This window comes from Musca vetustissima, unplaced genomic scaffold, assembly GCF_032173495.1.
Source record: "Musca vetustissima isolate MV318-11 ecotype Yass unplaced genomic scaffold, APGP_CSIRO_Mvet_v1 utg141631, whole genome shotgun sequence".
In the NCBI taxonomy this organism is placed as follows: Eukaryota; Metazoa; Arthropoda; class Insecta; order Diptera; family Muscidae; genus Musca; species Musca vetustissima.
In genome coordinates, this window is record NW_026880177.1 from 12,727 (window position 1) to 26,524 (window position 13,798).

Below are 13,798 nucleotides of genomic sequence, written 5' to 3' on the forward strand. Positions count from 1 at the left end.
AGGTGGTTAACGATTTTATATACATCGGTAACGCCATCAACAAAACTAAAAACATCAGCATTGAAATCCGGAGAAGAATAATGTTGGTCAACAGATGCTAGTATTGCTTAAGTAAGCAGTTTAGAAATAAGGCCATCTCCCGCCAGATCAAACTCACACCCTACAAGACGCTGATACTACCCGTGCTGGTGTATGAATCAGAAGCCAGTCAGCACTTGTGTAAGTAGATTAGGCAGCTCTTGGATTGTTTGAGAGAAAAATTCTCCGAAAAATCTATGAGCAGATCTGTGTCGACGGTGAATATCGCAGTCGAATAAACCATGAGATGTACCATCACACGACATCGACTACGTTGGCCAGGTCATGTCGTGAGAATGGATGAGGATGCCTCAGCTCAGAAGGCATATTAAAGCGAGCCAACTGATTCTACACGTAGAAGGGGAAGACCACTAATTCAATGAAAGGGTTAAGTGGAAAATTTGTGGGGGAGGTACCAGAAGGAGTAGACCAATGGGTCCCATCTTTAAACTTAATCTAGGCTCGATGAAGGTAATAGGTTGTGTAAAGTTTGCTTCAAATCGGACATGCTATTATCCTGATATTGGATTTATAAAATGAAAATGTTGACCCTCTGTGGAGAAGGTACCACAAGAAGGGGACCAATGGGTCTTATCTTCCTTCTTGATCTAGGCTTGGTAAAGATAAAAGGTTGTACAAAATTTCGTTAAAGTCGGATAATTCGTTTTCATGTTATTGTAATTTTTAGCACAATTTTGATCATTTTTGGGGGAGGTACCAGAAGGAGTGGTCCGATATTCCCCATCTTCGAACTCCAAATTTTCTGAAACAGATTTGGTTCAAAGAAACGTGGTACAAAGAAACATTTTCACCGTATCAAAGTGTAAATACCCTCATTAGCCATAAGGCTGAGGGTATTTTTATTTTTTTTTTATTTTTAGTACTTTTTAACACTTTTAATCGTTTCCCCGAATTTGTATTGAAGATCAACGGCTCCACTTAAGGTCGTAAATGCATTTTGTTCTTAATCAAGAAATGCATCCTTAAAAAAGGCAAGGCTTTGCGATTCTTAAATTTCTTGAAAAACAAAATCTAATCGATTGCTAAGTGTCGACTGGCTCAAACTAAAATATCAATATAGAAATGTATCAACTTTTTCGTTTGATTAAAAATAAATCATTTTCCTTAAGTGTTTTCGTACTCTGTTTTTCTTTGAAGCTTCCTGCACTTTTCTCAGAGGAGTTCGATTTGTCGTGGATATGGGGGTGGTATCCATTGAAATGAAATCAAAGTAAATTGTTACACCTTTCGACATTCAGAAAGAAAAACCAATCACCTTTCGATTCTCAAATAAAAAAAAACAACTAACACATACACTTTGCAATTGTGTAGGAAAAGTATAGATTTTAGATGAAGATGATAATAGCGAGGGGTTTATAAAAAAGTTCAGATTCAATTCATAGTTAATTTTAAGAAAGGATGTTATAGATGAAGTTTAAATACAAAAATTACATATATTTTAATTACAAAAGAGAATTAAATTTTCTGCAATACCCTTAAATTAGTTTCTAGATTCATTAAACCTATTTAAATCTAGCAGTTTTTCCACATTTGGAACTTTTCTGCCTTCCTTACGCATTTGAATGCTATTTGCCATTCAATTCATCCATGACAGAACGATGATAAGAAAGACACACAAGAAGACATCATCATCATCACTACAGCTCCAACCGTGTGTGAATAGACGCCCACCTTCCGAAAACATGCACTTCAGCAAAAGATCGAAGCAGAAGAAGAAAAAAAGTAATTTTCGTAATGGTTTCCTTCGCTTTTAAACGTTTTTTTTTCTCTGCTCCACATCCTCCACCTACGCTTGATTTGTTGTTGTTGTCTTGTTTCATCTTTTTTTTGGTTACTGTTTTCATTTTAGCAGCCGGAATTGAAAAGTGTTTTTGATTTCTTTTGCTAAGTTTTTTGTTTGTGTGTGTGTTTTTTTCCTTTGGTGCTAAGTACGAAAGCTCTATGAAATTCTCATGCGAACACATCGTACAACAACCAAACACATCACTTCGATAAAAAGGATACAAATGTTATTTGTCTTCCATTCTTTGTTTTCAATTTAGTTTTCAGTTTGATTTCTTTAGAGTATTATTATTATTATTTTTGTACGACAAAGCAATTAATATTTTTTCTAAAAGCTACATTTCGAAATATTTATTAATATTTTTGAAGTAAACTAAAAGAGGGGAGAGAGAAATTCCGTATTTACATGAAATCAGATGAAACTATATATGGGAACTATATCTAAATCTAAAATATACATTATGAAAATGTTGAAAAAAGAGATATGATCGAAGATGAATGGAGATGAGAAATGCATCACATACGATAAGCCTGGACGAAAGGGATCGTTGTCAAAGAGGGGTGAAACACCTCAAACGGTGACCAAACCAGAAATAATGGCCAGGAATGTTTTGCTATGCATTTGGTGGGACTGGAGGGGGGATTATTTATTATGAGTTGATCCCATATGGCCAAGAGCTGAATTCTGATCCCTACTGTCAACAACTGGACCGTTTGAAAATAGCAATTGACCAGAAAAGGCCAGAATTGGCCAGCAGGCCAAGTGATTATCATATTTTTCTTGCATTGCAAAATTTCTTTAATTATGATAACGAATTGGTATCTAGGGAGGATTGTGAAAATCGACTACTAGAGTTTTTTGCAAATAGCGAGCAGAACTTCTATGAGAGAGGCATTATGAAATTACCTATAAAATGGCAGCAAATCATACAACAAAACGATAAATATTTTGCCCAAATATGGCATTTCGAAACATATTAAATAAATGTGTAATGAAGGTCACAAATGGAGTATAGGATAGATGTATCAAAGGGTTCTTGGAAATTCGAACTACAAGTAGTACTAAAATGTACTAAATTTGTAACAATTTTTTACTATGTTAACTAATAGAGGTACAAATTTGGAAATTCGGAATGCGAATCAAGGTTGATAAGTAGGGTAGCTATAAGAGGATGGCTTGGAAGTGTGTACTTATGTATACGAAAAGTTCTAAACGGTACAAAATTTGGTACAGATTAAATTTGGAAATAAGATAACTACTGCATTATAAAATTGAGGCATATAGGTAGTTTTGGAAATTCGTACTTATGAGTTCTAAATGGTACTAAATTCGATACAGTTTGAATTGCATTTGATCCAGTAGATCTGGAATCCTGAAATTGCCGGGGTGTATGATTGGGATATATAGATATTTTTGGAAATTCGCACTAATGTGTACTAAATCTGGATTTGAGAGAAGCAATAAAGCTGTGATAAGAAATTGGGAAATACAATTTCTATTGATTGTTTTGGGCATTTGTACGTATTTGTACTAAGTTAGGTACAATTTGAACCGATGGAACTGGAATCCTGAAATTTCGAGTTAGGATCACTGTTGGAATGTAGGAAGTTTTGGAAATCTCTACTAAATGTGGCACAATTTGGATTTGGGTGAACTAATAGGGCTGGAATCCCGAAATTGAGAAATTAGATTTCTATTGGATTGTCAGTTAAAGTTATACTGCGTATTAATTTTGCTGGAATGCCGAACAAAGACATAAAAACCGTAACGACTCGACAAAATGCATTTTGATAAAATAGTTTATAAAAAAATATCCAGGGGAATCAGGTATAACAGGGGCATGTTAACAATAAAAACGCCAATACGCGATAATGTGTTTATAAAGTGTATATAAAATCAGAGATCTGCACTCCAAATTTATTTTTTTATTTAATAAGCCTAATATATAGCATTGAAAACGTTTAATATTGTTTTCTCTGTTGTTATAATATCGTAACAACAGAGGAAAAACCATCTGTTGGAAATTGTTTACGTATCAATTGTCGTTTCTTTATACTTTTATGTCTTTGTGCCGAACGCAGACATGGCTTTAAACACCTCTGGACAGATAGGGCTGTCGAATGCGGCTTTATAGTCTTTCTTTCTTTTCTTGAATTCAATTCAAATCGTGGCTAACTAACATATTCCCAGGATGTCGAGTCATAATTCTTAATTTTTCTTTTTTTGTGGTGTAAAATTATAAATTATTTATAAATTCTTTTGTATATATCCTAAGCCCGTGGGTCTAAAACTTTATTCTTAATATCATTCATTCCGACTCCGATATATCTGATATAAAACCAATTGATGCCGAAAACATCACAAACAAACATACACATTTATACAACTAAACCCAAAATTTCTACAAACATTTTTAGCGTATTATGTTTAGCACAGCCTTGCTAATCCTGGAAATGCCTCTAATCGGCATTCAAAACACTTAAAAAACAACGAATGTGTGTGTGTGTCATACAAACAATGTGTTTGATTGTTATCCCGACCATAAGATGATGAAAAGAAAGCAACGTAAGCACATCATCATATAAGTAAATAAATAAAATAACAGCAACAACAATAATCAGAGCATATTGTCATTTTTATGTTAGCCATCAAGAAGACTACCGCACGAACGAACGCACGCACCTATCTTCATATGTGTGTTACCTACCATTGTCCTCTGGAGAGCAGATTTATTGGCAAATAAACAAAACAAAATGCCAGCCTCAGTGTTCAAATACGGAAAACAAAAAAATATCTACTCGAAAATATACAAAAGCCGCATTGTTCGAACGCGAATAATAAACAATAGCTGCTGTGAGAGGGCACATGCGTAAGGATCGGTATGCAGCCGCATGACTGATTAACAGAAAATCCGAAAACTATGAATGGCGATTTTGAAGTGCGTAGATTTTGCATATTTAGGCGCTTTGCGTACAAAAACATATTTGCAAAATATCGAACAAATATTTATGACAAATGATGTGTAAATATTTTGCCCACAGAATGGAGTAGAGAGAACAAAACAACACTAAAAGGTGCAATATTATTGTTCGAAATATTGCTGCGGATTATTGGTAATAGTTGTAAATAAATGGCAAGATGTTTTACTTCATTTTCGTTGTGCTAATTAAGATGTTCTCCAGGTTGTTTCCATTAAAATCTACTATACAAATTAAGAGCAAGAGCCCTCTTAATTTCTATAGACGTCGCGAATTTATATCTTTCATTGTTGTATGCTAAATCTCTTGTATCTGTTAATGTTCATTCATTCATTTTGACATATATATTCCTTGTCATGTTTTTCGTCGTATTTAATAGCTCGATATATGTCGAACTTTACCGAATCATATGTCTGTTTACATGAATGTCCAATATAATTCTCAGACCACACAAAACATCATATTCCGAAGACTTGGCTGCATAAAAATTTGTATACCTTTCATAAATCAAAAAGTCCATGAATATACGCTTTAGACTGTATCAAAGAAGGTGTGAAACAATATTATAAAAATTACTTCAATAAACCTACTGGATTGGGAAAATAGCTGAGGGCTATTAAAGTGGAAAACATAGACAAGCTTGACTAAATAAAAAATTTCTTATGAAATAAAAGATTCTCGACAATCTTTGAACATAAATCGTACCCACATCAAAAGAGGATCTAATATCAGAATATCTATTAGAGCTGGGGACTCACTATTACCAGGACATTCGTTAACGAAAATTGTCATTCATTAATGAATATTGTGAAATCTATTGTGAGTTCGACATACAGACAAACGGACGTGGTTAAATAGATATAGACCATTAATTCTGATCAAGAATAACAGAACAATACAATTACATTCTAATTACTTGGTCATCCCATTTAAAATTTCGTGATATTCAGATTATATTTGTCTCTAGAGCATACAGAAAAAACACAATAATAAAGTTTTTGGTCTATTAGATTCCCTAAATATTAGCCGATCATTGCCATACACAATAGGGGCCTTCTTTGGCCCAAACTGAACCTATATGCAATATTCGTGTTCCAAAACCGTGGTCTGTAGTTTGTTAAAATATAATGGACAGCCGGACGGAAGGAAGTTGATCTAAACACACATGTATAGGATATAGGACCAATATTTCGTAGCCACACAATGTTGTGTAGGGTAAAATAATGTCGTTAAATCCGGCCGGGGCAAATTTTTATATCCACCACTATGTAATGGGCATTCAAAATTTCTCAAAATAGATGGGAAACTTCTTTGTAAATTGTCTAGTAGGTTGTTTATTTAGCAAATGAAATACCACATTACAGACACTAAGGTTGAAAACTGGCTTAGGAACATTAACATACAGAAATATAATTTGTATGGTAGCTATCTAAAAACATGAACCTGAAATTTAAAATATTAGGTTGGGGGAATAGAAATCCATAATTTTTATATGAACTATAGGGCATTATTTAACATGCTTCGGAATGACCGATTTGCAAATATGCACCGTTTTGTTGTATGATTTGTTGCTATTTTAAAGGTAACTTCACAATGCCTCTCTCAGTCCTGTTCTCTGTGTGCAAAAAACTGTGGTTCTCGATTTTCACAAACCTCCCTAAATACCAATTTTTTATCATTAAAGAAATCTTGCAATGCAAGAAAAATATGATAATCGCTTGGTGCCAAGTCCGGACTGTATGTCGGATACATTAAAACTTCCCAACCAAGCTCCCGAAGTTTCGGTCAAGTGACTGTAGATGAGTGTGGCCTAGCGTTGTCCATGTGGTCAATTGCTATCTTCAAACGGCTCAGTTGTTGACAGTAGAGATCTGAATTTAGCTTTTGGCCATATGGAAGCAACTCATAATAAATAATCCCCTTCCAGTCCCACCAAATGCATCGCAGATGCTTTTTTTCTGTTAATTGGTGTGGCACCCAACGAGCTTTTTTTGAATCCAGCTTTGTGTAAATGGTTTAAAACAGTTTTATGGTAATTTTTTTGCTCCTACGCTGCTGACATGCCAATTTCATCGACATTTTCGACGACCGGTCTAATGGATTTCTTTTTCCCCAACCTAACATTATGATGTGCAATATTTTGATGAAGAACGTTTGAAGAAGCTTTTATATTTGAGATTTTCAAGTTGAGAAATGTGTCACAGTGTAATAAAAAAAAACCAGTAAGGAAAATACAAACGTCGTACGAGGTCGACTATATGACACCCTTCACCATTTTGGGTACATACATAAGATGTTTATATCTACAATATCCAGCAGATACAACAGACATAGAGACTTTGGAAGACCATTAAGATGAAATCAGGCGAAATTAATAGTACATTTAGTTTCGCCCGATTCCATCTCAATAATAAATGATTCCATCTAGATAGATATTTGAACCAATTGAAAAAACCCATACACATAACATTCTGAAATCAATGATAAATTGCATGTCAATCAGACAGACTTGGATTCTTTGATGGACCATTTGTATGAAATCAAGTAAAATTATGTATGGGAGCTATATATAAACACATGGACCTAATTGAGCAACCGATGCATACACCATTTGTGTTTTGTTATCACAATTGAATACCCACTGCCAAATTTCGTGTAAATCGAACAAATATAGGCCCTTCGTGGCACCATTTGTCCCCAATTTTGTCTCAATCGGACAAATATTGGGAGTTTGGTGCATAATTCACAAAAAATCGGACGAAACTATATATGGGAGCTATATCTGTGCAAGCTTTTGGCCCAATCGGAAAAATATTGTGTGTTTGGTGCATCATTCACAAAACATCGGACGAAACTATACATGTGAGCTATATCTAAATCTGAAATAAGTGAACTGTGCCAAATTTCATCCAAATCGGATGATACATGGACGGACGGGCGGACATGCGTAAATCGATTCAGAAAGTGATTCTATGCATATTCTCAAAGAATCCATGGGTCTATCTCGATTCCTTCTGCCTGTTACAAACATATGCACAAAGACACAATTCCCTGTACCACAATGTGGTGAAGGATATAAAAAACTCCTCACTTATTTATTTGCCGTATCTCATAGTACCTTAACACCCTTCCACAATTTTGTAATTATTTCCATTAAAACCCAAGCCACAAAGACCTCATTACATGTAAACACCTAAAACCACAAACGTGATTTTAAGCACCAATTATTGCTTAATTTATGAAGATGTTCAATGTTTGTTTTCTTCTATATGGAAAAAACACGATACCACCTCCCCAAAAATACACACAAAAACAACAACCAACACTTTTCGGCATCATTAAACGGCGTTGCGTTAATAGGCAAATGTTAATTTTGTTTCCATACATTACAAAATGAAAGGCTATACCGAAGTTTGAAGTCAAAAGCGAATGTTAGCCACCAAAAACACCACCACGACAGACACAAAAAAAGAAGAATTAAGGTTATGATAGCATGAAAAATGGCGTATAATCGCAAACATGGGAATTGTCTAATTGCCTTTTAACTAAAAAGCTTTATCTACTTCAGTCGAAATGTTAAATTAGGTTTGTGCTCATGTGGGTGGGTTGGGGCGTAGTGTGAGATGGCAAGAAACTCTTTTAGCAAAAACCACTTGGCCTGAATATTCATTTAAATTATAAATGAGGTTAATATCCTTGTGGTAACATTTAATTCTAAGTAACTTAACATAATGTAACTCAAATGGAAAGAAAGCATTTGTTGGTATTTCTTTATAGGGAAAAATAAAATCGGCCACCAAGAAGTTGAATAATATAATTTCGGCATATCCTTATTCTAGATATTCGCTAGGGAGAGATCTCGCTTGTGAATTTTTTTCGCTTTCAGATTCTCGCCTTACTCTTAATGAATAGGGAGAAGCAAAAAATTGGCAGCCGAACATTACTACACAACCCACGGTGAAGCGAATCTGGACCAGTAATTAGACGGGCTGTACTGATTATTAGTAATATTTGTTGACCTCTAGTCGGTCAAGAGAGTGCAAATATCGCGAAATATTGCCAAGCTCAGAATATAGAACCACGGAAAATTAGATTTTCGTGTAAATTGTTTTGGGTATCATATGGTCGGCCCCGTCCGACTATACTGCTCCGCTCACTGTTTTTTTTGTTTTATTATTTAAATTTGGATAATTTGAATAACATTTTATGTGAGTTATTTATACCCTTTCGAGTCAAGCTTAATGATCTATGTTTTGAAATGAAAAGAACAGCCAGGAGAAGAGCCTACGTACCCACCATTATACGAAGCGCTTCGCCGTTGGTTAAGGGGCTCATCACGCATATTGAGTTATGTGACTTTACAAATGTCGTATGTTGATAACTTGTATTTATTTCGCCCTGATGCAAAATTGCATATGTGAATTAAATTCAAGTTTTTAAAGCTTCGACATTTGTTGTAGCGATGGATAATTAATCCACACAAAAACATGCGTATGCCATGGAAGCAATTGTAGGTGTGTAGATTAATTATCCATGGCTACAACAAAATCTGAATACAAAAATGTATATGGATACGCGGTCTGCTTAATAATTTGTTCATAACTGTTATTGGTTTTTAAGTTATCGTGTCCGCCATTCGTAAAACAGTGCTTCGAGAAAAATGCGTTTAAACTTTTAGAATCACTCTTACCGTCACTTCATGCTGACACAATAAATCGGCTATATCTTCAATAGTTCTTGAGATTTTTACTTAAATTTTTTAGGAACATTCTTGAATTAGAGTAGATTCGAATTAAATAAAAAAAATTTTGACACCCTCCTCTTAATTCCCCTTAATTTTGAAATGTTGAATATATTTTTTTTCTTTTTTGCAGGTTAGACGTTAACTTTACCTGCTGTTTCCTGTTCCAAAACTTAACTTCTTTTATTAAAATACAACAATTTGATAATCATAATATATTTAAATACATAGTTTACAACAAATGTATAATGTAATTTATGTTATGGTTAACTTCAAACATTTTTTTAATTTATGTAAATGAATGTTCATCAATTTTATTTTATATAATAAAAACAATAAATAGAAATTATATAAAATCATATACGTTTTTTATTATCTTGAATTTTGTTATGAAGAAGAAAATAAATTTGATTGGAGCCTGAAAGTATGCTTTAAATCTTTTTACATTTAGCACAGACACATTTTTGTGAATGAGGTTGGCAGCACTGGCAAAGATACGTAAATAGCGCCATCTATTGAATCATATGAATCAAATTGGCTAAACCATTTTTTGTTCAATAGAAAAATACGCAAATTTGACACCCAATTGTCAGAGAAAAAATTGAATATTTCTTTTATTTTAAGGTTTATTTTGCAAATAAAAGGATGTGGCTGTAAAATTCATTTCAAGGGAAATGATGAAAGTCGAATGGGACCGAAAATGTGATATCCGACACTAACATGGGTGTATAAAAAAGGGACTCCTACGATTCGGATAAAAGTGATTTGTTTAGTACACGAATAAGATAATATCGGTTGAAAATATATATTGGAGCTTCATTTCAAATAAATCGGCCAAACATAGAGAAATATATACCTAAATCTGAAAATATTTAAAAAATATTAAAACACATAATTATTGACTAAATTCGAATCGATGAGCAACATTTTGTCGCAATAGCAAAACGTGGGGTATTTGGTGCTCAATTTACATTAAATCGGTTTGAGTATACATATATATATATATATATATATATAAGCTATATCTAAATCTGAACCGATTTCAAGAAAACTTATTATACATACTTCTAGGCTAACATTATGTAGCTATCGCAAACGTGGTGTATTTTGTTTTTTTGCACCATTTAGATCGCATGAAATCATATATGATAGCTACATCCAAATCTGGACCAAACATAATACAGTTCATTCTATGCTCAATTTGTGGAAAATTTCGTGTTAGACAAACCTGGAACTTTGGTACACCATTGTGAAATCAGAAAAAACTATATACAGAAGATATATCTAAATCTGAACCGATTTTAATCTAAAAGGTGCACCCTTGTGTCAAATTTCATATTATTCGACCTGTACATTTTGTACTAAAATATATGGATACACGGGCATTTATACAGGTACAGGGTCGAGTACCACAGTGTGGTGTAGATGATAATTAGAAATCATGTAAAATATTTTAAATTTTATATATCATTGTTTTCGAAATTTTCTAATTTTTAGTGGCCTGTCATTTTTGTAAATTTTCAGTGTAAATATTTGGTTTGAAAAATGAGTTTTCAAATTTCGATCATGTGATTCAATTGATGGCGCTATTTGCATGTCTTTGCCGGTTTTGCCAACCATTATACATTTTTGGTGCATAAATTAGATATTTTGCGATTTCAGGCATACTTTTAGGCGCATACTTGAATCCCCTTGCACTTATTGAAATAAAACACACAATTTAATTAATGTATTTTTTAATTTTATTCAAATATATTCATCAAACATTAAACCATATTTATATATAAATATGCAATAACTTATTTGCAATGATTTATTCAATAAAAACAAATGAATTCCTCTTTATTTCTTTGAACTTTATCGGCAACAAATATTTCGTTTACACAATTATCGATTAACATATACCACACAGCTGTTAACGTGTGAACCGTCTTAAACGATAGTTCTGGGTTGTTCTTGTGTTTGTTGTTATTTTCTGATTGAGCAAGGAAATTAGACGGAGCCGGTCAATATTAAACATAGGTGCCCAAAATTGAAATGCGTTAGTATGTGTGAGAGAAAACAGAACAGTACTGAACAAAATTGTGTGTACATTTTTGTGGTCGGAAAAAATTATCGATGAATTTAATTTTTGTTATTATATAGATTAAAAGCATTATTAAAAATGTTTTTATATGAATTACAAATTGTATATGTTACAAAAATCAAATAAAGTTTATAAAGTAGCATATACTGAGATAATAGTCATATTATCAAATATTTAATTCTTGAAATAATTAAATATTTGTTTTTAAAAGTTTTAAAACATACAAAACATTGTGCCTTCCCAAACTCATTTTGAATAATTAAATAAAAATATACTGAAATACTTTTATCCCTAAGTGTGATTTCGTTGATTTTCTAGTTGTGTGGACACGACGTCGTGCGCGCACCCTAGCTTGTGTTCATTCGTTGGCTGTCAAACAACGACTGAATGAAAGAGCATAACAATGCGTGTGAGTAGGCAGCTACTTTAAAGTATACTGATGGGCACCTATGATATTAAACGACCTAAGTTTATCATTTCATCAGGAAATTTGTATCAGTACCGCAGCAACATCAAATAAAACCAACAAAAATGTCTTTCTTGACCAGAACATTGTTGAGAACTGTAAGTAAAAGAAGAAAAAAACAGCACGAAATCACTGCAAAAACAATTAGTGGGCAATTAGAACTTGTCAGTTTGCGAAATTGAATTCCCTTTTCGCGAGTAATGTAATAAGATTTGCTAAGTACAAAATCATTATTACGTAATCTCTATTATTATAAACAAATAAAAACACCTTAAAATCATGTTTTATTTTAGCTTCCACAAATTGGCAAACAATTTGCCAAGCAACAAAATGTGAACAACACCTTCAGACGTCTTTTGCATCAAAGTAAGTAGGCAGGCCCGGCAATGTGCCCTGAATATTAATCACTGATACTAAATATTATCTGTTTTTGCGTTTATATTACAGCTTCACCCTTGTTGGCTGTCAAAGTTCAACAACCGGCCCCAGATTTCAAGGGTATTGCTGTGTTGGGAAATGATTTCCAAGATGTACAACTTTCCGATTATGCCGGCAAATATTTGGTTTTGTTTTTCTATCCCCTTGATTTGTAAGTTGTTTCATCATATTGTCATTATTTATGTACATACTAATGTGTGTATGTTCGATTTTCTCTTTTTACAGCACATTTGTCTGCCCCACAGAAATTATTGCATTTAGCGAACGTATTCAAGAGTTCAAAGATCTAAATGCCGAAGTTTTGGGTGTCTCTGTCGACTCACACTTCTCACATTTGGTCTGGTCCAATATGGAACGTAAAAATGGTGGTCTTGGCGGTTTGAAATATCCCCTTTTGGCCGACATTACCAAACAAATCAGTTCCGATTATGGTGTCCTTTTGGAAAATGAAGGCATTTCATTGCGTGGCACCTTCATTATCGATCCTAATGGCATTGTACGCCAATATTCCATTAACGATTTGCCCGTGGGTCGTTCGGTCGATGAAGTTTTGCGTTTGATTAAAGCATTCCAATTTGTGGAAAAACATGGTGAAGTATGCCCAGCCAATTGGAATCCCGAATCGAATCCTGACACCATTAAACCCGATGTTGAACAATCCAAAGAATATTTCAATAAACATGGTTAGAAGATGATGGAGGAGGATGGATTATTAGGACTGTGATTGAGTGAAAACTACTTCTAAGAATTGTTTCACGAAATCAATGTGTAAGAATGATGTGGTATATCTCGATTTGGTTTTGAATAAAATTCAAGTGTTTTTTTAAGTTAATTTAAAATGTTATTTTTGGGTCTCGTGTATCGATAGTGGTGCGTATGTGTATGATAAAGACGATTTTAGAAGTTTTTACCATAAGTAGTTTTAGTGGCCCAGATTACAACGAAGTGAATTTTTAAATTCATACTTCATGAAATAGGGGGCCTTTTAATTTCAACTGGGAATCTTGTATTTCTCCAAGCTTTTTAAAACTGCTTAGGCACTATTGGTATCACTTTAAAACGTGACTTGACTCCTTCAAAAAAATGGTAACATTGAGCGAATATTGGTTTTGTGATCTTGAGATTTTGTATTAAGGTCACTGATGTTGTGGTCATCAGTGTACGAAAGGTTCTAAATGTAGTTTAATAGGAATTTGGTTATGGTAAA

General features: G+C 33.6%; 1 protein-coding gene across 1 annotated transcript; it reads left to right on the forward strand.

Moving 5' to 3' along the window:
* Positions 1–12,165: 12,165 nt before the first annotated feature.
* LOC133325611 (peroxiredoxin-2-like) lies at positions 12,166–13,289 on the forward strand. Its single transcript, XM_061534336.1, has 4 exons — positions 12,166–12,251; positions 12,447–12,519; positions 12,601–12,742; positions 12,817–13,289. The coding sequence occupies exons 1-4, from the start codon at positions 12,219–12,221 to the stop codon at positions 13,277–13,279; spliced, it is 711 nt and encodes a 236-aa protein (XP_061390320.1). The 5' UTR covers positions 12,166–12,218; the 3' UTR covers positions 13,280–13,289.
* Positions 13,290–13,798: the final 509 nt, after the last annotated feature.